The sequence below is a fragment of the Geospiza fortis genome, unplaced genomic scaffold, assembly GCF_000277835.1.
Source record: "Geospiza fortis unplaced genomic scaffold, GeoFor_1.0 scaffold54, whole genome shotgun sequence".
NCBI lineage: Eukaryota > Metazoa > Chordata > Aves > Passeriformes > Thraupidae > Geospiza > Geospiza fortis.
The window spans coordinates 16,512,072-16,536,472 of NW_005054301.1; the positions used below are offsets into that span (position 1 = coordinate 16,512,072).

Sequence of the window (24,401 nt, forward strand, 5' to 3'; positions counted from 1 at the left end):
ACAGGAGTCTCTGGAGCATATGCTAAAAAGCCATCACTAAATCCTCTTTGGTAGAGACTGCACTAAATTGCGCTTTATTTAACTTCACTTGTCAGAGAATTTCTTGTTTGGAAAAGTCTACTAGGATAGTTTTGTTATTATTATCTTCTTAATGAAGTTCAGTAATAAGGAGATAGCCTTTTGGAACTAGAGAGTCTTGTAGAACTCTTAAGTGATAAGTTTATTTTCAGGCTTAGTCATCCTTTTGAGCTACCCTTGAAATCTCTTGTAAGAGAAGCGTCTGAAAAACTCATCTCAGTGCGCTTGAGCTTGGCCATAAATGTTCATGAGATGTCGTGGCAGCTTGGGAAGTGTTGCTCCCAAGGATCCTTCAGTGACTTACTTATGAGGACATTTTGGGCCATTTAAGCGGCAAAGCCATTTAGTTACCCCAGTTGCCCATTACTGAACAGTGTCAGGAAAGAACTAAAATTTACCTTCAACTGAGATATCCTGAATGGCAAAACGAAGGATGATGGTCCAAATCATTCCAAGGGTCATTTTAACATTGCCATCCACAATTTCTATGGGAAAAAAAAGGTAGAAAGAGAAGAAATAGACATAAGGTTGCAACTGCAAATCCTTGTAAAACAGGAGCATTGGGGAACATTTCCTTTTGCAGATGGGAGAAATGGAATTCCTGCTAAAAGCTGTTTTTCCCTGCCTACCCAGATGCTCTGCTGATAGGTACAGTACACCATAATCAGACTTTTGCTCTCAGTATTGTACTGCAAAACAGACACAGATGATCCCAAAGATTGGGAATAAGCACTGATTTAGATCAGTGTAATTCCCCACACAGGCCTAAAAGCACCTTCCTCAGGTATAATTACTGCTACTTAAAAGTCAGAGAAGCCAAACTGAGAAAAAGAAAAGCCTTCCTTCTCTTATCCCATATCTACTCCAAGTCACCTACAGAACTGCCCCAGCATAAATATACCAGAAGAACCAGTGACAATTCCCAGAGCAGATGAGCTCTGACAGCTGTTTTTGTCCTGTGAACAAGATACCCCCAAGAAAACCATACACTATAAACATTTTAATTTCAAACAAGCCTAAATACATCAGTATTCCTGTATAGGACTTCTTTCAGTCATGTAATTGCCAAAAGACACAACAGAGCATTTCTCAAAGTCCACACATCCCGGTGGAAGAACCAAGGACTCATGCTGACCAGTCAGCACAGAACATAATATAAACCACGATTGTGAGCAGACTGTGCTTTACTGCCCATTAGATTCCACAGTATAAATCAGCAAGGGCCAACAGCTTGGAGGTTTCACAAGGCAACTGCTTGTGTGTGTGAGGTATGATCTGTTTAGGATGAAGGACCAAGGTCCTGAGAACAAGTGCTTGGTGCAATGCTGGCCCAGAAAGAAGCTTCCATCATGTATGGACTAGAGCCAAACAGTGAGCAGATGAGTCTCAAGTACTGATCCTCAATATCTACAAAAATTCCACAGAGATATATTTATACACACACAGTTACAGAATTTACAGCCTTCACATTTTTGGATAGTGAAACCAGCTGAGCTGTTTTCTCCTACTCATTCTCTGACAGGTCCCTGTATGGCAGGATCTTTCACAAATAAATGACAAGTTACAAGAGTATTTTCAGTAAGAAAATGTTTGGAGGTAGAATAATTCAAGTACCAAGAAGATTGTCAGAAACCATTTTTGTACTACTGCAGACACCTCCATGCCACTTATAGGCAATTGATGCCTGTCTGGATAGCACCACAAAAGTAACAATATTTTAAGCTTTCATTTTAAGCTATTAAAAAAATGCTTTTCTATTTATGAAAAGATTTCAAAATGTGAACCTCGTTGTATTCAAAACCAACAGACCAGCAGCACACACCCCAAAAACAGATTTTCAGAAATCGTGTCCAAATACCTGAAAACTTGTGATTTAGAGATACACGTCATGCAACTTCCAGTGTAAATCAGAATTATAAGCTCTACTGTCCTTTGACATACATCTGAATTAGTGATTTACAGATGCAAAAGACAGAAAGCAAGACATGCCACCTTGTTCTACTGCAGTAAAACTCCTGTCTCGGCTCCTTTCTGAACTTCAGAGTACGCCAAGATCTCTTAATGGGTCATCAGTTTGCCCAGAATTAAACAGCCAATAACTTTTCAGTTCAGTACAAAAAACCTACAGTTACTTCTGCTGGCATGAAAAAACTGTGTTTGCCTGTTGATGGCTTCACACAAATTAATTTTTTACAGACATTTTGAGGTCAGGGGGTTGTCTGCTAGGCTGATGCAAGAAAATGTCATACGATGGCAAGTATATTCAGTTCTGTACTTTTTGCATTCTTCATCCCTCCAGTAAAGCACTGCAATCAACCTGAAGGAGAATCCTCACTATTTTTACAAATACTTGAGATACTGCAGCTAAAATATACAAGAAAGCATCTGTATTTTCAGCTTGTTTGTTTTGTTAATGTCATTGATATTCATGGGGATCTTCAAAAACCAAAAAACCCAGTACTTGCAAAACCCCCAACAGTTGGCACTTCTCTTCTAGGATATATTTAAGACCTGAAACTAAATGGAGGTCTTTAATGGGCTTGATTAAAATCTGATGACAATACTTTAATGCTGAAAATGCTTCATGAATAGTAATAAATCAATCAGTGAGCTGAAACAGGTAATTAATATTACTGCTCCGTGGATTTAAATTGGAAACAAAGGTCCAGACACTTATATAAAACTGATAGCGTAAAGTCGCTAACATCGCATAAGAACTCAGCACTACGTTCTGGTCACATTCTAAAATTCTGGTTTTATAAAGTCAGCTGGTGGAATTAAGGTGGAAGCATCCCTTCTATCCCAGTCCTCTTCACAGCATGACCCATTTAAAAAGAAAGATGTGCTCCCTGCTCCCATATCTGATAATTCTTTAGCAGTGCACCAAAACAAAGCTGTCGTGGAGGAAATCCAGAATATTTCTACTTCTTCATCTCTACATGTTATTTTACTTTACACAGTACCACCATGTACCAAGCAGATACTGATGTCAGTGAGATTAGTGAGTGATCCATCCCAGGATACACGTTCAACAAGCTACACAATCCTCTGTCCTCTTTTTTTTGTTGTTGCCCTTTGAAATAGACTTGACAAAATGGTTATTATTTATTAGAAGCAGGCAAGCATTTTTCATTTCTAGTGCTAAAAATCTTCTCATGGAAACCTGGTTACAAAGTCAACCTGACTGATCAGAAGACTCTATGCTCTTTGGCCCTCACTCACTTGGTCTTCCATCCCATCATTCCCCACTGCCAACCTCCTTTTCCTTCAGAATTCACCACCCTGCATCTGCTGCCAGTCTCTTTCTAGTATAGTAGGAGAGGCCAAGAAACAAAAGCGAAAAACATGGCTGCAAAACAGGTTTGCATGAAGCTTTCTGCTTCCTGGTGATGAAGAAAAAGAAACTCCACAAGAATTGTTAAAAAGTTGAATACAACACTATAAAGCTAGAACAATCTAATGTTTAATTAAAGACAGTATGCTTGGTCCCTGCTGATACAAGGAAGACTCAGTAATGTGCGAGCAGTTCACGTATTAAAAGGCTTGTAATCTGACAGTATTTTCTAAAAGCCTACTCTGCTTTCCAAGTGCTCTTTCTAGGCAGGGCCTCTGCAAGCACTGTGTGCACTTCAGCACCAGCAGCTGTTGAAGGAACAGCAGCACAAGCACATGTTATCAATGTGAATTACATTCAACTTGAGGGTTGATCAATTGCTGGCTAAAGCTGGTGAAGCATCTGCATCCACTAGAAGGAATTTTTTTGCGTCAGTGAATATGCTTCTACCCAGCTCCTGTCACTGCACCAAGTAACAAATAGGCAAGAAATACAGTACTGCTGGCCACAGAGACAAGCCTTTTGAAATGCCACCACCTCTTATAAATGCATGAACTCATTTTGAAAAATGCAAAAATTACTGAGCTTCCTTTCCTGCCATGGATAGTTAGAAGCAGAATCAGCAACACCGAAACTGTTATCCCCTCCTAGATACTTCTGAGCTGCCCATGAGAGCAGACCCTTTGGTTACCCCATGGAGAGAAGAAGATGCGGGGCATGAACAATTGTCAGGATAGCATTATAATCTGGGAACTGGAGACCTAGAACAACAATGGTGACAACATAAAGGCTGATCTGCATTTTGTTTGTCAAACAAAAGCCAAATACAGCAGGACAACTATCCATGCCCCTGTCTTCAGAAAGCATCAAATATATCCATGCCCCTGTCTTCAGAAAGCATGTTGCTCCTGATGGTCAGATTTAGGACAGACAGCCGGCATTGTTAGTGAGGGTGTAACTCTCAAGTCCCTAACAGAGTGGACAGGACATAGGGACAAATAAATGCTATGCTTCACTCACTGACATAGGGAGACCCTATCTTCCCCTTTTTTTTAATAGTGAAATAAATGTATCCATGCACTGCCTGGTGCTTCAGTAGGTGTTTTACTCAGATGAGACTTTTGCAATCACTGAAATCCCTCAGCTTTATTTCTCCTTTTACTTGTGCAGGGGAGAATAGGGGTCAGTTCATCCAAAGTTATCTGTATGTTGAAGTAAGCAAGATCTGTTTAAGAAAACAGCAACTTTCTATGGAGATTTAAGGTAAAAATAAACCAGTCCTAGGGTGACCTATACTTGACCTATTCAGCTTGTTAAGTCCCAGGAGCATTTGACATGAATATGGAATCTATTACAGCAAAAGAAGGCTCTGGAGGTGTCAGATGACAGTGAGATTTAAAAGCAGATGAAAACCATTTGGCTAGAGTCTTCCTTGATCCAGATTACACAGATCTGCTGTATGCCACAACATACTTTGGTTCTATGGACTCTGGCTAACAAAAGGTTTAGATTAAAGAAAGCAAAACCAACCCCCCCCCCGAAAAAACAGGACATTGATGGCCAACATGTACAGAGATCTACAGCTGGACTGCAGACCCTTCACACAGGACCTTGCTGCCCAGCAGACACCCAGAGACAGAACAAGCCCCTGAGGTAAGGAGTGTGCTTCCTCAGCCAGTACCACCACACTGCTGCTGCAGGGTGGTTTGCTTCTCTGGGAGAAAAGTTCCCTAGAAAACCTCCTACATCAGTCCAACCTGACCACAGCATCTACAGCTCATTGTCTTGGTGCAGAACTATTACCAGCTCATTGGTTGTGACCTTCTACCTTGCTGCTGCATGATGTCTTTTAAAAGTCTCAAAGCAAGGCCCTAAAATTCATGCTTCAGAAAGGTTCATAATCCCTTTCATGGACAGAATAAACTTCTGTGCTGTCCAAAGTAAATTCCATTTTTACAGCTGATGTGCAGTTTACTGCCCAGCAAGCCCCTGACAGGCTGGGCAGAAGTCCCTGCAGCAGGTTGTGCTCCTTGGTGACAAGCACAGTGGCCTGGCCTTGCTCTGTGTGCAAGGACAGGCACTGGGGCGGGCAAGTCCATGCTGTGACCACACTCACATGGCCTGAGAGGCATCACAGCACAGGCCCAAGCACTCTGTATAAAAATCAAAGCTAACCTTAGGCTAAACTGCAGTGCCTTGCCACCTTTGGTAGTGTAAAGAAAGCCATATGTATTCACAGGCACAGGACAAAGGAAAGTCAGGAAACATATGGCAGGGGAGTTCAAGATCACTATTCAGATTGATATGGATCATACTTCTGTCACAAAATGGCACTTCACAGCCTACTTCTGAACAGGGTAACTGCTGTCAGTCCATACTGAATAAGTGGGCCCTGGTGATCTTTGGTCACAGATCACTTGACTTGCCAATGACTTCTAAGTGTTGTGAGATGCAGTCACAGCTGACTCAGGAACAGAGATAAAAAAATTAAATCCCTCAGAAGAAGAGGAAAATAAACTAGTGCCAAACTAGAGAACAGAATCAGAAGGGAAAAAAAAAGGAGAATTTAGGAAGAAAGAAAGATAGGGTTACCTATACTCTGGAAAAGTTTAAGTAACTATTTTAAGGTAGACCATCTCTAGGTCCAGATCCAGCTTCCAGTTTTCTAGTCTGAAAAGGGTCCTATACAGATATGGACTATTGTATCAGACATGGGATGCATCAGTCTTTTTGTAAGGGCACAAGATTACCTTAGATGTGTATTTGTTTTCCATAAACAATACTCGCAGCCAACAATAGCCTCAGGTTGCTACTGCTGAAAAAGCTGAGAAATTTGAAAGAAAGTTTGGCATGCAAAAGATCAGTATAATTCAGCCATTGACCTCAAATATTTTGCTCTTCAATACCAAACACAGTGAAGAGGCACTGCAATGTCCCTGACACTAGTTCTAAGTTATTCCAAATTCTCCATGAAGTTTAAGCAGTGTGCTGAAGTAAAGGTTTTGGTAAGGCAAACATAAGCACCTGCAATGGCTGAGGTAATCTGCCTGATCTGACATGGAACAAATGAACCACAGGATGGGTGCAGGTCTTGGAGATTCCCCAAGAGAATGTTTGAAAATTCAGAACTGGGGACCTTATGCCAAAACTGCACTGACCTCATGAGCTCAGAACAGGCAGAGCTCAGCCCTGTAGCCCCAGAACTCTCCCAAAGAAGGAATATACATCCAGAACTGTATAATGGGCTCATTTCCTGGCTGTGTCATGGGTTTTCCTAGAGAAACCAAGTACTTCCATCTGCAAGGTGGAGATAACAAACCACTCTCATTTTCCATGGTCACTGTAAAGACAAACCTAGAAATATCTCAGAAGCAGAGTATCTCCACAGCAACAATGACAACCTGAATCCATAGGAAGGACTTACAAACAGATCCAGAACAAGAAAAGTGTCATGAAAACCTGTAAGCCCTTCTGGGACTTGGATGACATACCTGTGAAACACCCACCACCTCTGCTAAAAAGACAAAAATCCTGCACAGCTGCCTGGTTTCTGCATGGTCTGCAAGTTCTTGAGGGCATCCCAGATGCTGCCCACACTGGTCTCTACACAGTGATAAAGGCTTCCAGCCAGAGCATCCAGCTATGTAGGGTGCACAACCAGAAGCCTGGAAGCCGTGAAAATTGGAACCTCTGGAGTCCTTGTCCTGTGTTGGGGACTGCACTTGGCTTTGATCCATGCAATGTCCTCCAGCAACAGATCCTTCTCCAGCAGCTCTGAAACAAGCTAAATACACATAGCTGCTATGCTTCAATTCAGAGTTTTCTTCATTTGAGAAAGAAGTATCTCAATTAACTTGTTTATGCCATTGCTCAAAGTTTTCCTTAACTCATGAGAGCCAGGAGAAAAGCAGGATGACCTAACCAATAATCTCAAATGGAAATGAGGTTTGGCAGCCTGGTGTGAAGACAGGATTTAAACCCAGAGTAAAAGCCTACTATATCCCATTTTTAACTCAACTGTTTATTCTACAAGAACACAGTAGGGCTAGGGAGGTGCAAAGGGAAATGACATGCTGCTATGAAAGAAAGGCAAGGGCTAAGCACAGCTTGGGCTCAGAAAAATCAGATGGTTCCTTTACCTTCTGCTCCAATGGATACTAGCTTGACTCCTTTGCTGGCAATGAAATCCAAGGCCTTGTTCACATTGGATATTTTGTGCACTCGCATTTTGCCTCTTTCAGGCTTCGCCAGGCGTTCTCCTGGTAAGAAAAGAGGCAAAAAAATAGTATTAGAAAACAATTCTGAACCTGCTCTTCCCTGGTACATCTTTCTTGTGGTGTGGCTCCCACTGCTCAGCCTGGCAGAGACCTCCCTGCATCCCTTCAGGACAGCCACACTCACCGTTTAAGCACCCCCAGAAAAAATCAGACAGAAAAGTATCTTTTTGATGCATCACAGGTAAGTTAGTAACAGAGAACCTGTCCTTCTCAGAGGAGGTTTGCATCAGAGAGGAAAAAATCTGTTAAATCTCCACTGAGCTTAGCAAGGAACCAACCTCCTCTAGCCACACCTAACGAGGCCTGGAAAGAGCACAAACTCACCCCCCACTACAAAGACAGGTGAGGAGCTCTCCGCCAGCATTTGCAACACCCAACTTACACAGCAAATCTCTGCTTGGAACTACCTACAGTGATCTTGTACTTTGCCTCTTCTTTCCCCCAGCCAAGATTCAGACCTCCTACCTCTCTAGTTTCTCCACTGAATGGCCAAAACTGCCTGTAGTGGGAAATAAAATTACTTCTTTAGCAAAGTGGCTTTATAACTGTCACATCAACTCCTTTCCATAAAGTCTGATGTATTTCTAACTCTATACTAGGCCTTTTACACAAGTGCATTTTAAATGTTTATACCGAGGCACAAAGAAGGAAGCAGCCTAGAACAGGTTAATATCTCATAGGAATCAGTCTTAGCATAACACCCAGCTCCTGACTGCAACAAAGTAGATTTGGGAAAGCACTTTCCAACCTTATTTATTTGAAAGAGGTACATTAAGTACAGTCCTGTCCTTCCTGATAGGCTGCTTGTAACTACAGTCTACTTTTACTACAATAACCCAAACACTCAGAGTAAGCAAATCAAAGCTTGGATAGGTGGACTTTCCGAAGAAACCTCTACAGAAATATAATTAGATGGGATTTCAGGAACCACCTGTATACGACAACATTAGAAGCGAAGAGAACATCCACTTCCAGATCACAAGTCACAGAATACAAAAACAATCTAAAGATTTGTACTTTTTTAAGTACAAAACCAAGCTGGTTTTGTACTTGAAAAAGGTATAATTAAAACGAGATCAAATGGGCAAGTCTAGGCAAGTCACTTGACCTATTCAGTTCCAAAAGTCTCCTGCTATATCTTGAACTGAATTTTTAAGTCAATGCAAGCTGACTCAAACACTTTATTTGAGGTTTAAGTGTGAGAAAGAAAAGTACTTGGCTTGTTTCCTAACACAGGTGTGAGGAAAAGCTAAAACAGAGAAGAGAATACTATCTCCATAACAATGCCCTCTAAAGGAAAAATGTCTGGAAATTACAACCCTTTAGAAGTGTTTCAGTGGTTACTGTAAACCTAGTGCCATTACCTCTTACACTAAAGGATAAAAACAGATTCATTTTTAAAAGAAAACACTGATGTCTGACAATTTAAGTAAAAAGATGTATTTTATGGTACTGCCTCCTTCCGAGGATTAAAAGAAAAACCCAACTCTTTTGCTTTAATGGAACCTCAAGTACATGCCACAGTACACTGCTTTATTTTTCCACTTGGATAATGCTAGTCATTCTGAAGAAAAGCTGAAGCATTTTTTGTGACAGTTATTTGCAACAGTTTCACAATGACATTTTCATGTGTAATATTACAATTGACTTAAACAGTCTTACGCAGCCAAATGTCAACATATGGGTTGAGCCAGCTAAAACTTCCTACAGTTCAATGTGACTGTAAACTAGCCTTGCAAAAAGAAAAATAAAGACAAGTGGTTAGGTTTCAGCTGGGATAGCAAGCTGATCCAATTCACCTCGTGGCCCATGTGCAATGCCAGTGCTCAACTGCTCTCCCTGGGGCTGGGGAGAGCAGGATTGTTCCCCCTGACAACCATGAGATCCTCAAGTCATTGATGGTGATTGCAAACCTCTCTCAGATTCTAATCCTTTCTCTGTGAACTTTTTTAGCTTTCAAAACCCAATGACCATTTCCTTCAGACTTGGACTTCATTAGAGACTTAGATTTCCAGAAAAAAGCATCATCTGGTTCCATGCCATGCATTATTAATGATGTGGACTGTTAGAAGGAAGCCTGCTAGAAATGTTCTACTTTGAGCCATTGGCATCACTGGCTTTATTTCTCAGTACTTCTCCTCGCTGACAAAAGGAAAATGGTCTACTACTTGCTTCCATTCTCTGATTCTCATGTAGTAGCCCAAGGCTGTGCTGTAAAAGCTAAGCAATGCAAGGATGTGTTGGCATAGAAGTTGTTGCCTGCAAATTTGTTTAGGAAAAATTTCAGTTAGTGACTCTGCCTGTTTGAATGAGGAAAAAAGCACCTTACAACTTTATTTTAAAAGTACTAAATATAAGTTCAGCCTATTTCAGTCTTGTATTATTTTTAAAATAGCTTTGTCAGGGGAAGGACACATATACGGTGAAAAATGAAAGTGTATCCTTTGGGGCAGTTTCTAAGGGGGCCTGCAGTTGTTACTTCCAACCACACAGGCCAATCAGAGAGGACCTGCAATGAAGAAATCCCAGGACAGTCCATGGAACTTCCCCTGCTGTACAGTGACTGGGAACAAGGGGCTTTTGTGGGGCTGAAAGGGAACCTGTCAGCAGCACAGCTCACCACCAGAAGGTACCACACTGAGTAAAACTGAAGCACTCTCCTCTTGCAGACCATCACTGCTTCCTATACTTTGGGAAGCTGCACTGGATGGGAAAACTGCTTCCTACTTGCCCCAGATGCCTGGCACCAATGTGTTCCCAAGGACCCCTGTGAGGGTCTCCCTCCCTGAAACAGGTTTCCCACAGTCCCAGTGGCAGTCCCTCTTCCTTCCACCCCAGGGTGTCAGGAAGCTTCCCTGATGCAGGCTCCATCCCTCGTGCCATGGCAGAGTGCAGCAGGCACCCTGCAGCAGGGGCAAAGGGAGGGAGATGGTGCTCCCAGCCAGGTGGAGGAGGCACTCAGCTCCACATGGCTCTCAGCCAAGCTGACCCAGCACTCTCATGGCTGAAAGCTCTGACAGCCTCCTACTCTGGGTTAGAGGACATCACCCCGACACAGAGTAACCCTGCCCATGCCAAATTCCCATCAGCAGCTCTGCAGTCCCCCAAGATATGTGAAGAGGAAAGTGTGAGCCAAGAGCTGAAAGGAAAGACCAGAAGCTGGAACTGGAGGGCTAACAACCACCCAGAGACTCACCATTTTGGCAGATGATGAGTGACCATGGCAAAAACATACAGGTGAGCCCTTGCCAAACATCAGGAGACTCCTGACTCATACACTGCTCCCCATGTGGGCTGCTACTGCCCCAGCTATGGACTGAAGGGGTTGCTAGGGGAGCTGGCAGCTGGAAGGAGGCTCTGCATGAGCAGTGGGGCTCACAATGGATAAGGGAACTGCAATGATGGAAGTGAAATGAGGAAAACGTGCTACATTTCTCTATTTTTGCCACTGTACTTAGGAGAGCTGCACTGTAGCTTCTGCTGCCTCTAAGGAAAAGATGCTCAGTCTTAAGAGTGTGAAAGACCATGGCCTCTGGTGGGATGCAGTCCCCAGCTGTCCCCCACACCTGTGCCCACTGGTCATGCAGCATCAGGCACAGAGCCACTCTGCACTGGGACAGGGACATGTCATGCCCGTGACACTGCAATTGGAAGCCAGTGGCTTCTTCTCAAACAGAGGTGGATCTGACAGGCCTTGCCAGTGGGCTACCAAAGGGACAACAGCAGAGGAAGAGTGGGAGATGATGCAAGGAAATGAAGCAGCATGAGATACAAGATCCCTGCTTTAGCACCAAGCCTCATCAGCCTTCTCCTACACATCCTTCTCTCCCCTATCTTCCAATCCAGCCATTAGAAGCTCAGCCATCAAGGCCCATCTGCCCCAGGGTCCTCTCTGAGGGAACATAAATACAGAAAATACACTAACAGGACTCTCCTACCTCATTTCTTACAAGCACTGCAGAAACAATGTGCACACTACAAAGTTTTGATAGCGTTTCAAACTCAGATCCCTCCAAACCACCAGCATGGGCAAACTCCCTGAGATTTCATTCTATATTCATAACTTCTTGAAAAACACGGACAATAAACTGACAGAATCTTTACATAAAATGGAAAAAGAAAGGGTAAGGAAAGAAAAGGGACATAGGACAAGCTGTCTGAGTGCTACTGTCATGGCCATTTAATAGGAAAATATACCAAGGTCAGGAATTCAAGTCACTGGATTGCTGTAACTGGCTCAAAAGCCATCAAAACAAAGTCTGTGAGCTGGGGCGAACAATCCAGTTTGATAAATACAGTCTTGCCCTCCTTCAATCCCTCCTACACTTTACTAAGATAATTATTTCATGAGCACATCAAAAGGGATTACTGCTTACATGAAATAATCCCTGGGAGATATCTGTCTAGTAGTGGGAGAATTGTGACACAGAATAAAAACAAATCTAACCTAACTTGTTCATGCCACTGCTTTTATTTCAGAGGGATTTTGCTTTTCTTTGGGATTTTTTCCCCCTCGAAGGTTTGAGCATTAAACTCAGATTGAAACTAGAATGGAAAAACTTGAGTCATGGCTGAAACTGAATGACACAGAAGATTTACTGGTTTGACTCCCTTCTTCCAGTAACTTCTATCATACTCCCACTGCCGTGATTTCCTAGTGCAGCATTCCCACACTTCCCAGAGCTGCTTCATCAGCCCTGCCAAGCAGTAAGAGCCACTGCCTAGATCTTCACAGGAGGCTGTGCATTCCTGACAGGCTGAGAAAAGCCAAGAAGCCAGGAAGGCAATAGGCAGCCGGCACAGGCCATGAGCTTTGGAGTACATTCCAAAATGGCCAGGGCTGGAGACATATACTTGTTAGGGAGAAATTTGTGCCGAATCAGGTAGCTGCTCTTCCATTCCAGCAAAAACTGCAGCATTACAGCCCTTACAATCAGCATCCTCCACGGGCAGCAGCACACAGAACCTCTCTCACCTGAAATGACTTCCAGAAGTAACATGAGTTTAAGACCATCCCTGAAATCTTCCTCTATGTTCTCAATCTGTGTCCCAGCTTTGCGGAGGTGAGAATTACACCATGCTGTAAATGTCTAAAACACAGAAAAGGAAAGGGGGAAAAAAAAGGCAGTCAGTAATCTTCCCACAAACCAAACAACAGTTCCCAAGCAAATCAGTGCTGTTAAGTACCATGACAAACGCTCATTAAGTTCTCATCTCTCCATCGATGTCCTTGTGGAGCACAAGCATTTGCACCTCTAAATACCCGAAGAGGCTGCAGGATGTTTCAGTAGCAGACGGAATCTGAGACAGTTATTTCACAGCTCCAGCACACCTGATGTTCTGGAGAGGTTTCTCATTTTCTGTTTGGCTTAGAATACCTTGAAAGCAGTTTTTAAGCATGGTAAGTGCTCAGATTGCTTAAGACTTCCAGAAGTATTAGACAGCACATATTAATATGAAGGAGAACAGAGAACAGCATTGCAGATGATCTTGTCTCTAGAGAGGTGCTTTAGAGAAAAAAAGAACCATTCTTCAATCGCTCTGATCTACTCCATCCCCAGCAACCCTTAAGACACTGAAGGAGAGCCTGCTGAGCTCCTCAGGCACATAAATCACATCCCAGTAGTGTCTGTCCTGCTGCCTCCATTCTCACTGACTAACTGCTAAGCAGACCTCCTTTTCCTGTGATCACCCCACCTTTCCTCCCCCATCACATGGAGGAGTAAATACTTCCTGAATGAGGGTAATATCACCCATCTCAGCAGAAGTGCAGGTCCTAGAAAGGATACAGGTAACCATTATTTAGTGACACTACTGTCTAGCACAGCCCCAAACTCCCACTACTTGAGAGCCTCTGGCAGAGGCACCATTGCAGTCATCTCAAAAATAAAATCACAGCCACTCAGTAATTAGTGATATCATGCACCACCACTGGAATAATAATCCTAGTCTGAAGTGCAGGACAGACTGAGGTCCAAAGTACAACACAGCCAGTACTATGCAGGCTAAACAAAACCCTTTTTTGAAAGCACCTTCTGACCTCAACTAGTCAAGACAAAAGTATCTCTCATGTGAGAGAAATTAATTTCACCACAACAGATGACAACAAATTTTTTGTGGTTGCAATCTGTAAATCCATGCTCCTGTTATAAATTATCAAATCGGCAGCCAAATTTATAAAAAAATTTAGCAATGATATATTAAATTGTCAGCGAAACAGAATTTCGAGAAAAAAACCACCACAGCCAAGGCTGCGTCAGCCCCGGGATCGGCGCTGGGTGAACCTGGATCTGACCGCCAAAATGTCAGAGTCTCCCCTTCAGTTCACCCCGACTGCTTCTCGCAGCGAGCTTATAGAGCTTATATACGGTTTATTCTGCCTGAGGTAGAGATGACCGTGTTCCTTCACATGCAGAACTGGGGCCATACATGTGCAGGGTTAGACAGAGGTCTGGTTCCAGGTGTCTGGACGTTGTCAGAGCACACCGGAGAAGTCCGCATTCACATGTAACAGGGAGGCGCCGGTAGTAGATACAATCTTCGAGGCGCAGATCACTCTGGAGTGGCCCGGGCATTCCAGGGAAGTCAGTGATCATGGCCCAGGAAGGTTCCATTCTTTGTTAACAAACTTGATTTTATCCTAACGTCCTCCGGGAACTAATTGAATAAAAATAAGACTCTGCTCCCGGCTGGAGTGGTGAAAAAAAACAGCTTGGATTTTACAATATTTTATACATTAATAGCATGAATTATCTCTACCATATACTACACTCTGAACAATGGGCATATGGGGCACTGACAGGAGAGAGACCATCTCTTCCAAGAGATGTGACAGGAGTTATCTCAAAAGAGTACCATATGAACTAGTCTGAAAAGAAAAGTTTGATGATCAAAGCACAAGGAGCAAATATAAAACATTTCAGACACCTCTGTGTGGCATAGACTTAGGTAGGTGAATCAAAGAGCTGAATACGTGCAGAAGCTGTCTGACACAAAACTACTGTTTGAAGAGTAAATGGTAGCAACCAGGAAGACAAGTTTGTTCAAGTGCTAATGAATGTGTTTCCCAGTGTTTGAATAGCAGACCAAGTAAACCCTTCCTTTTGTACAACCTGATAACCCCTCTATCACTCTCTAAATAGAAGTCTGAGGTTACTCTAAAATGAATGTATCCAAAAGTTCAGTGCTACCACAAGGAAAGTCTTCCCTCCCTCTCCCAGATGTGGTCCTGGAGCCAATTCAACTCACTGACCCAGCAAAGAAAATTGTTTACTTTCTTAAGACTGGTCTTCTGCTCAGTAGCACATGGAGGCAGTTCAGCAGAATTTTAACAAGCCTCTACAAAAAAAAAAATTGGGCACACAAGGGCCAAGCAGGAGGGTGGAGTGGACCTCAGCAGCCACACCATTTTAAGCTGCTGGGGAACCACAGAAGGAAGGACTCATTTAATACTGAATCACAGCACAGCAAAAATTGAGAAAGGCTTTACTACTTATACCATGCATGGGATTTCAAAAGAAAGATTACTCCAAATGACAACAGGATTGTTCTTCATTGTCTCAAAGCTGGGCTTTCACTACTAACCTGCTCTCATTTGAGTTCACCAGACCACAAATAGTGTGGCAGAATCTTTCCTTGGAAAAAGCATTGCTCAACAGCTGCCAAGCCTTCCACTGCTGTGCTCTGGCCTTGTTCTCCACTGGGACTGTGGAATGGAGCAGGGTAACAGCACAGCTGTAAATACTTTTATGGCAATGGCCCTTTGGACAGATGCATGTATTATGAAAGTCTGGGATCTCTTTTTTCAAAATGGCCTGGTTTCCTTCCAGATTTGGAAGCTTGGAAAAAAGAAGAGTAAGTAATTATGCACCTTTTATTGCTTTTTATTATTAATCCCCTGAGAAAAAGAAAGAGGTGGTGGGTTGGTTTTGTTTTTTTTTTTTTTGGAATAAGAATGGTTTTACTTGGAAAAGGGCCCTGTATCCTGAAGTACATCCTTTTGGTGCTGTTTTCTTCATTCTACTGCTTGAGCTGTATTACAAGAAGAGAGGGTAATTTATTTGGCTGCCTTTTGCAGCCAGGCTACTTCACTCTTCCAGAAAGGGCAATGAGAGCAGAGATGCTTTCAAATGCTACATCATCATCATCACATGTCAAAGTATGAGAGTAAGTTTTGTCAGAAAAGTTGTGGATGCCCATGAACCTCCTTCTCATATCTGGACAAAATACCTTGAGCTAGTGTCTGGACCTGGGTGACATTACAAAACCCATGTTGATTTGAGGAGGAACCCTGAGAGCTAACTCACAGGCCACAAGGTTGCACTTTTAGTTCTTGTCTGACTTCTCTGAAGTCATTTCAGTTTTATTCTCCATCAGCCCAAAGCAGATCAGACATCTCATAATTCCACTAGAGCTCCATAGGGTATCTCTCTGCACAGTCTGAGGGTGGAAGAGAGTCACCAGTTCTACACTTCCAAGAAACACAGATGAAGTTAAATGCAAACCACAAATCTTCTAAACTTTGCTTTATTAAAAAGCCTGGCAGGATAACTAGATCAGTGGGAGTATTTTTATTGCTGCGAGAGTCACCTAGGACTTGGTAGGAAACAAAGTCCCAGAGCCAGCACCAACTTCCCAGCTGGAACCATCTCCATCTCATCATGGCCTCAGACAGCTGAGTGACACAATCCCACAGAACACTGCCATTAGCCATGAGTGGCAGAATGGACACTTCAGCTTCTCAAGGACTCACACCATGAAGGGTGAATAGATGGAGCACAGACAGTTTCCATGAGACAGTTCCCATATTCACAGACATTTTCTCAAAGCATCTTCAGGTCCTACAGGAATTCTAACAAGCATAACACTATAAGCAGCACAATAGCATATGTGAACAGCAACAACCAGCATCCCAGTGTGGATGCATTAGGCCATTTTAAAAGAAAGCAGGATTATGAATGCATTTAATAACTGCAGTGGGACTCACAAACTCCATTCACCACAGATCAACCCAGAGCAAAATCTATCAAAACATAATCTTCAGAAAATAGCTTTATGTTGCATTTGCTGTACATACTGCAGAGGGGCAAAACACCTTCTTACTTCAAAGGAGTAAACTGGAAAGAGATCTGACAGATAGGAGAAGCCTGGAGAAATCAGAAAAGCAGAGGGAAGCAAGAGAAGGGAGAGCTGAAATTTTTGCTGTCCGCTGAGTCTTGCAATCCTGGCAGTCTTGTTTAGAGCCATTTTTACTGACTTGGCTTCATGCATCTGCACAGGATCCTTTTTGTTATTCTAGGAAACCTACTGAAACCTCCCACTCACCCCAGCCACCTTCTGGGCAGCACAGCCGCTCCTCCCCACGCCTTGAGTCACAGCTACCAGTGGCAATTGGCTAGGTGGCAGCTAAGCCCTGCTGAGCAGCCTGGCACCAGCAAACAAGTTTTCAAAAGTGGAAAGGGCTGTCAAAAGCAGCCAGCCACATTTCTGGTGCAGGCCTGGCCCTGGGAGCAGCCAGGTAAAGAAAAAAAACACAAAAAACCACCACACCTGCATTTGTAGTGGTAAGGTGACTTGCACCCAGTTCAGAGGGTAAAAATACACTGCCAGGCAGGAAGCTGCTCAGAAACAGCAGAGGTTCTTCCTTGCTGTTTGCAGACACAGAGTCTGGAGATTATTCTCCTGCTTACTTCTAACTCCCTGTCCCAAAGACAAGAAAACAAATCGTCTGTTAACCTTGAGGTTTATGGAAGTTTTAGAGCTGGAAAACTACTTACTGTTAAATAATAGCACAGAAACCTCACACCATAAATTTTCTGTGGTAACTGCACAAGAGGTGCAAACAGAGCTGTGTTTCTTGGCCCTTGCATCTTCCCATATATTGTACTTGCAATTTTATTTTTGGACACAACAGATTGCCAGGATACCCCTGCAGGTCTGCCTCTCGGTTTACTGTTCACTATGGAAGATGTCTGACAAAGGAGCACGTGTGTTTGCATGTACATGGATGCATTTCTCATCCCTGCTCTCATCTAGCTATGATTTGTAGCTTTTTGGGTTTGTGTTTGTTTTTTTTTTCTTTTGGCATCCCAGCCTAATCAGCAAGATCCCTGACAACAAGATCAATTCTTGCTATTTGGCTGCTGGGTCCGGCACGAACAATAGCACATCGGTATTCTACCAACCTGTCAGATAACAAAAAGAATAACAAATATTAAAAGCAAGCAAATATGATTAACTGTTCTGCTGCCTTAGCATATTTACTGCTGGGGTATCCTCTGAAAAGCTACCGGTACACCTATTTTAATAGTCATGCACACCCTTTTTCTTGACAAAACATGAGAAGTCCTTGCTTCTTCACTGTATTAACCCTTTCACAGTCACGAGCTAGTTAAAACAACAGCCAGGTGATAGCAAGTCCTGCAACCAAAACTCTAATGAGACACCATCTTCAGCTAGATCCTTCCAGGTGTCCCTCAGCCCTGCCAACTGCAAACCTACCTATACCACTTGTGCATACACATGCACTCTCTGGTATTCTCTGCACTTCCCCAACATTTGCTTTTGTTCCTGAAAGCCAATAACTTTTCCCCTCCACACTTATTTCCAATCTGAATACCTTTCTGGTACCAAAGTGGCTCAGGCAAAAACCCTGAAATCTAGGGAAGCAGGACAGTAAGTGAACATTTTAAAGTTTAAAGAATGTTTCTGCCCCAAAAGCAGCAGCACCAATACCACTTGGAGCAACTCTAGAGAGCTCTTTGCTGAAAGAAGGCAGTCATAAGGCACTTTGGCTGCTGAGCAATTTTAGCAGTGTAAATGTCGAAGCTACCACAGCCACATAAATGACAGATACTAAAAAAATAAATAAATGGTCAGTTTCATCTCTTTGTGGCTGTGACAGTGACATTCCAGCTTTATCTGACCTTTCCAGATGCTCTTTACTTCTCCCCTTGCTAAATAACCCTTCCACACAGCCCTGCTTTCCATGGGTGAATGTAAACTTTCTGACACAGCCAAGAGACTGCCATATTTGTGTAACAGCCCTGGAGAAGCTGTAAGTGAGCCAGAGCAGGGCTCATTGCCTCTCTTCTGACAGGAGAAAGGTCTGGCTTTAGCAGAAGAATTCACTGGAGCACTGCCTCTCCAGATCACCATCACTGTGCTCAAAGAGCAGCAGTGTTCACAGCCACCAGGGCACCCTCATTCCTGGTGTTTATGCCGCGGATGAATTTTAATCAAGTACTTCAACACAGCTCTGCTGTTGAGATTTGTCCACAAAGGTTTGGCTCCTGTTAAGAGCGGGATAGAGCTGCTAGCACACAAATCTCAATCTAGTGGCACAGTTTGATGCTGTCTACACACGCTCTGCAAAGGTAGGTCTTGAGTGGGCTGAAAGCTATGGGTGCTAGCCCAGGCTTTCTTCTAGTGTTGTAGGGGAAATGACAGCAGGACTCCCTTCCCAGCCACCAGAAAAGAAAGCAGGATGTTCAAACAATATTTCATACATGGCTGAAAAACAAAATCAATTTACCCAGATGCAAGTGCTGCACTTCTGCTACTCATGCAGTCAGCAGTGCACCCAGGCTTCTGATGCACAGATGGGCTGGATTCCCTGCCTGGCCTGACACAAACCCTCTGTGGTTCCTGTTTACTGCAACACTACACATTCCTTACAGCTCTACTGGGACAAAGCACCTAATTCTTGCAACAACTTTTACACCCAAGTCCATGCTGAAAGGAATTTTATTTAAATTATCTGAAACAAGGACTGATGCAATAATCTAATAACATTTAATAGTTTATTATAGCAGGCAGAAAACTGCACACAGAGCTTTTTTTAAGCAATAGGATTACTAATAAAGCAGTCCAGCTGCCCCATAATGGGATCCTTTCCACCTTGGTAGCCTGGAAGGTGAACATACTGTGTCAGTTAAGGAGGATGCTAGCCCATGGCCACCACAACTCTCTCTCTCTCTTGCTACTTGAACAGAGAGACCAGCTCGTCATCAACTTACTAACTGGAAAGATTAGGCTGGGGAGGCCATGAAAAACAAAGCTCCACAACCCAGTTCCAGTTTCCCCTCATTCAGCAGTAACTCATTTACTAGCATTACCTCTCAGGGTCTCATGTGATTTTCCCTTTCCTAATGCTACTGCTCTGAATCCTCCTTTCACATCTTAAAGAACTTGGAAGAAATGCTGGGGTCTCGTGGGTGGCTGCTTAACACTCTCCCCACACTCAACACAGACTCAATTGACAGGCTTGGTTGCAGCTTCTTTTCCTGCACAAGTCTGTGATATAAGCTGACAAGGAGGTGCTCATTTAATTGGGCAATAAGTACAAAGAAATCCTAGATCCTGTCAACACCCCGGCACAAGAAAGGCTACAGCTGGACATAACAGATCACACCAACCACCCTAGTGAAGAAAGCTGGCCATTAAAAGGCTGTTCATGAGATACAACCGGCCCATAGAATATTTTCTCTGCCCATGTACTGCATGTGACAGAAGCTTTATACACATACATATTATTGGTTTTAAATAGTGATGGAGGAAGTGCAGACCTACTACAGCCCTACTTCTGTATACTACACCTCTTGGATTACTCCTTGGTGTGCTTGGATGTCTGCTACAACGCCCAGAAATATTAAAAAATGGTTGTCCTCTCCCCTCAGGGGAGCCCTAGGAATTGCAGATCCTCTACACAAACCTCATCACAACTATAGGGAGCCACCCAAAGGACCTTTTATTTGAACCTGAATTAAGAGAAAAGTCACCATTTGCCATACTCCCTAACCTCATCTTCCAACCTGAAATACCTTCACTACATGCTGCTTTGCACTGGAAGCCACATTATAATTTTGAAAAGAAGAAAGGCATTTGATAAACCCTTTTGGTATTTATGTTCCAAGCCCAGTCTCCAGGACACAGGAGTAGTTCAAAGAGTTTGGTTTGTGTTGACAAGTTACATTATCAGCAGCTGACCTCTAAAGAATTACAGGTATGATGCTCAATGAGATGTAGGCTGCACAATGAAGAGCTTTGCCTTCCAATAGAGTTGGCCTTTTAGAAGGGCTGAAGGAATTATACAGATATTCAGAAGGAATCATTACAGACACAGCACAGTTTCACCACCTCCACAAAAGGAGTTCAGTACTACTAGCATCAGTGCTAATGCACTGTTCTGGCTTAATTGCAGCTGCTGAGCTCTAAGCTGAAAGACAAAATATAGCCCACACTACTTTCTCAAGTGCTATGCCCTGAAAACGGGAGGTATCATTAAACTGTACTGTGCAGTACCAGCATCTGCTTAAAGAACCATCTGGTGGCTGCATAAAGATTTACTGAAGGTGAAAAGGCAAACTGTAAGTCTACTTGCATTTATCAACCCCAGGGCACAGCCCCTGCAATTTAGAAACACAGAACTCAGTCACTTTTTAGTCACTTTCCAAAATCCATGTCTGCAGCTCGTGATGAGAACAACAGTACAGCAGTAAGAGCTCCATCCCTAAGTGAAACAGCATAAGCCAGCTTGGATCTCACTGGCAGTGTGAAGTTCTCCACTGAAGTCTCTCTTTGTCCAGAGGAGCTAGGAGCTGCTGCATAGAGAAAACAAACTCTTCTTACAGCCAATTCATCCTTTTGGACACTGGCAATGAATCAGCAGCACATCACTTGCAAGAAGCACCAAGTAAATTCAGGGCAGGAGTTTTCATTTTTGCCCAGTGGAATACAGTTGTCAGTGTCTTGCACAGTTTTTAATTCTCATATCCTGGAAGACAGGACAAAAAAAGAAAAACCCAAAGTTTGTTCCACATTGGTTTCCCAGTGCATGGTGTTAACTGCTTTGGAGCCAGAACACACCCTTTTATTAGCTAACAACGGGCTAAAGTGGCGAGGGCAGGAATCTCAATCCAGCACACTTCCTGTCCAACACAGGGTAAATATTTGTTCTCCTCTACATTTGTGCCTCTGGAGCCTTTAACTCCACTTCTGCTACAAAGCTGCACCATTTCATGAAGAATCTGCTTCTGGTATTTGAAAGCTACTGACCATCAAATCAATGAGTTGGCTGGTATTTCAAACCAGTAAAATATAAGCTCTCTTTATTCCTGAGTTACCAGAGAGCACTAATAGCTAGGAAAACACTAGAAGCCTTTGAACATGCAAAAACAATGAAAAAAACCCCAAAACTATACAAGGATATCAACTGGCTACAAGTAAGGTCTTTTAGAGTTTACCATGAAGTTCAGACTAGCAAGACTCTTCATTATACTCCTCTCTCCTATGAAATCAGCTCATAAATGTCAACTTGCCTCCAAGCTCTCTTGTAACAAAAATTAAACAGAGCTTGTCTCTGCATTTTATATGCTGAATTTCCCACGTGCTTTATAGCATTTCAAGATACACTGGAAGAAATCACTTTACCACACTAGGATGCAACTATTTATAGACTGAAAAGTGGCAGCAAACCACTGAAAGCCAGACTGTTTGATTCCTGGAAGCGGAACTCCAACTGCTCAGCACAGGATAGGGCCAAGACACCAGGATGAAAGCCTGCACAAGCAGCCTTATATTCCTGATGGCAGCCTGCACCTTATATGTCACCATCCAGGTTTATTCAGATCCAGTACTGATCTCATGGTGAAGGTGAGTTGTTACCCACCTGGTCCCAGGAACAGGCTGGGGGGAGGAAAGACAACACCTGGCACTGTAACACAAAGCAGGACATGCAGCTCTGCTCCAGCTCTGGCCTATCTGAGAGCATGGGCCAAAGGTACAAGACCTCTTTTTAACCTGAAGCAGGTCAGAGAAGCTCCTTCCCTCTGGTGGATTCACAGGCAGACACAAACACAACTGCTCCAATGAAGACTTGTCTGGCTCCTGCCATGAAGGAATATGTGTGGGGCCTGGCAGTTTATTCTAAGTCCAGAGACCCAGCAGTGCAGGAGCTGATCTGGCTAAAAGCCCTTCTGCAGTGTAGGTTCAGAGACATCTGGGACTGCCCAGAGCTTCCTGGGAGGATTCACAGGTGGTGTTTTCACTGGGGCTCTTCCTTGGCTGTTTGCTGATGATGGGAAAGGGAGGAAGAGGAAGTTACAGCTTCATTTATCCAGGTTTTTTAAATACAGAGCTATGTAAACAGGTTGACTAATTGAAACAACTGAATGTATTGCCCACTGCTCTGCATGGACGTTGCAAAACTAGCACAAAGCATTGGCAAAAGTTTAGGGACTCTGCAGCTCTAGAGCATAAAAATCTTCAAATAATCTGGTTTTCTAAAGGATGATGGCAAATGTTTTGGATAAAAGAAACGACAGCTGCATTTCAAGCAAGAAAGGGCCTCCAGAACAGTGTTTGGCATGAAGCCTTAGAGCTCCCTGTCAAAGAGCAAGGAATCAGAAAGGATAGGCTACATGGCATAGATGTTCTATGTATTTGGGCTTCACTACCATCACCAGTAACACTTACTCTTGGATAAAACATACAGAAAATAAGTAAGATTTTTGGATACATTTATCCCCTTAGCCATCATCACTGTCCCTGACACAATGTGCTGTCAACATTCAGAGCTCTCACAGTCATTTGCAACTGTGAAAATGCGTAATTCCCAGCTCTAGAAGAGTCAAGGTCTGCAATTGTTAAGGTCATTCACCTGAAATAGGATTTTCCAAAATTAAGAAAGTTGCTCCTGGGTCAAGATGACTCTGATTCACATGTGCTACCAAAGAGGTAAGGGCCCTGAAGAGGCACAGGGATCTTACTGTGCTAGGAACTACCACACACAGGGTGAAAAGCTGCTCTGTGCTCCAAAGCACTTCAGTGTGACACTTGAGATGAGGGTGGAAGTAAGTAGGCAGCGTTAGTCAGGCTGCTTGGCAGTGGTCTCAGCACACCCACAGCCTACCTCTTGTCATTTTCTATATCAAGACTATAGTAGACTAGAGAGACTTGATCCACAAAGACTGATCCTCTCTGAAAAAGGAACAGTTCACAGCCCCTACAAGTGACACAAACGTGTCTGAACTGCAGCCCCCTGTGCCTGAATCCCCCACCCTCTCCAATTCTTGGAGCCATCAGGTTGTTCTCAATAGCCACATCCATGCCACAGTGCATTCTGCTCTGCTTTGGTCCACGCTGCTGGTGCTGCCAGCCTAACCTAAGGGAAACAATGTATGTGTGCCAGTCTGTAGCAGATCACACCTAGCAAGTCAGGCAGCACAAACAAGAGCAAGAAAGCAATTGGAAATGCAATCAGCAGACAGCTGGCATCAGGGGCTGATACAAGTGCAGGCTGACATCTCACAGCAGAGGTTGAAATAGGGCCTTAAAACAAACATAGGTACCTCATATTTAATAAGGTGAAGAAAGGGATGGTACTGAAGAGACGTGAACTGAAGGGCATGTTTAAAAGTGATGGATGACAAAAATTACTGCTGCAGCTGTTTGGGTGAGTGTAATTGGATTGCTTCGTGGAGGTCAGAAAAAAAGAATTGCCATTACTCAAACATAAGATAATTCAGAGTCTGTGTGAGAACTGCATGGAGATTCATCAGCCATTCTGGAATAAATAAAATGTCAGGTCAGAGCAGGGAATGTCACACCTATTGTTGGATAAAAGGATTTAACTTATCTGGGGGAAGGCAAGATACTGCATGTTTACATGAAGGCACTGTAAAAAAGTCTCACTGCTAACTCACATGAGCAGT

The 24,401-nt window shown here is 43.3% G+C and overlaps 1 protein-coding gene across 3 annotated transcripts in view; it reads right to left on the bottom strand.

The window, feature by feature from the left end:
• ACTN1 (actinin alpha 1) overlaps positions 1-12,775 on the bottom strand; it is a 45,795-nt gene extending 33,020 nt beyond the window's left edge. For all 3 annotated transcript variants that reach the window (XM_031064453.1, XM_031064448.1, XM_014310911.2), the window contains exons 1-3: positions 12,665-12,775; positions 7,552-7,671; positions 477-563 (exon numbers count right to left, since the gene is read on the bottom strand). In XM_031064453.1, coding sequence (XP_030920313.1) covers positions 477-563; positions 7,552-7,671; positions 12,665-12,689 — 232 coding nt within the window. In that variant the 5' untranslated portion in view covers positions 12,690-12,775. The remainder of the gene's footprint in view (positions 1-476; positions 564-7,551; positions 7,672-12,664) is intronic.
• Between the last annotated feature and the right edge of the window lie 11,626 nt (positions 12,776-24,401).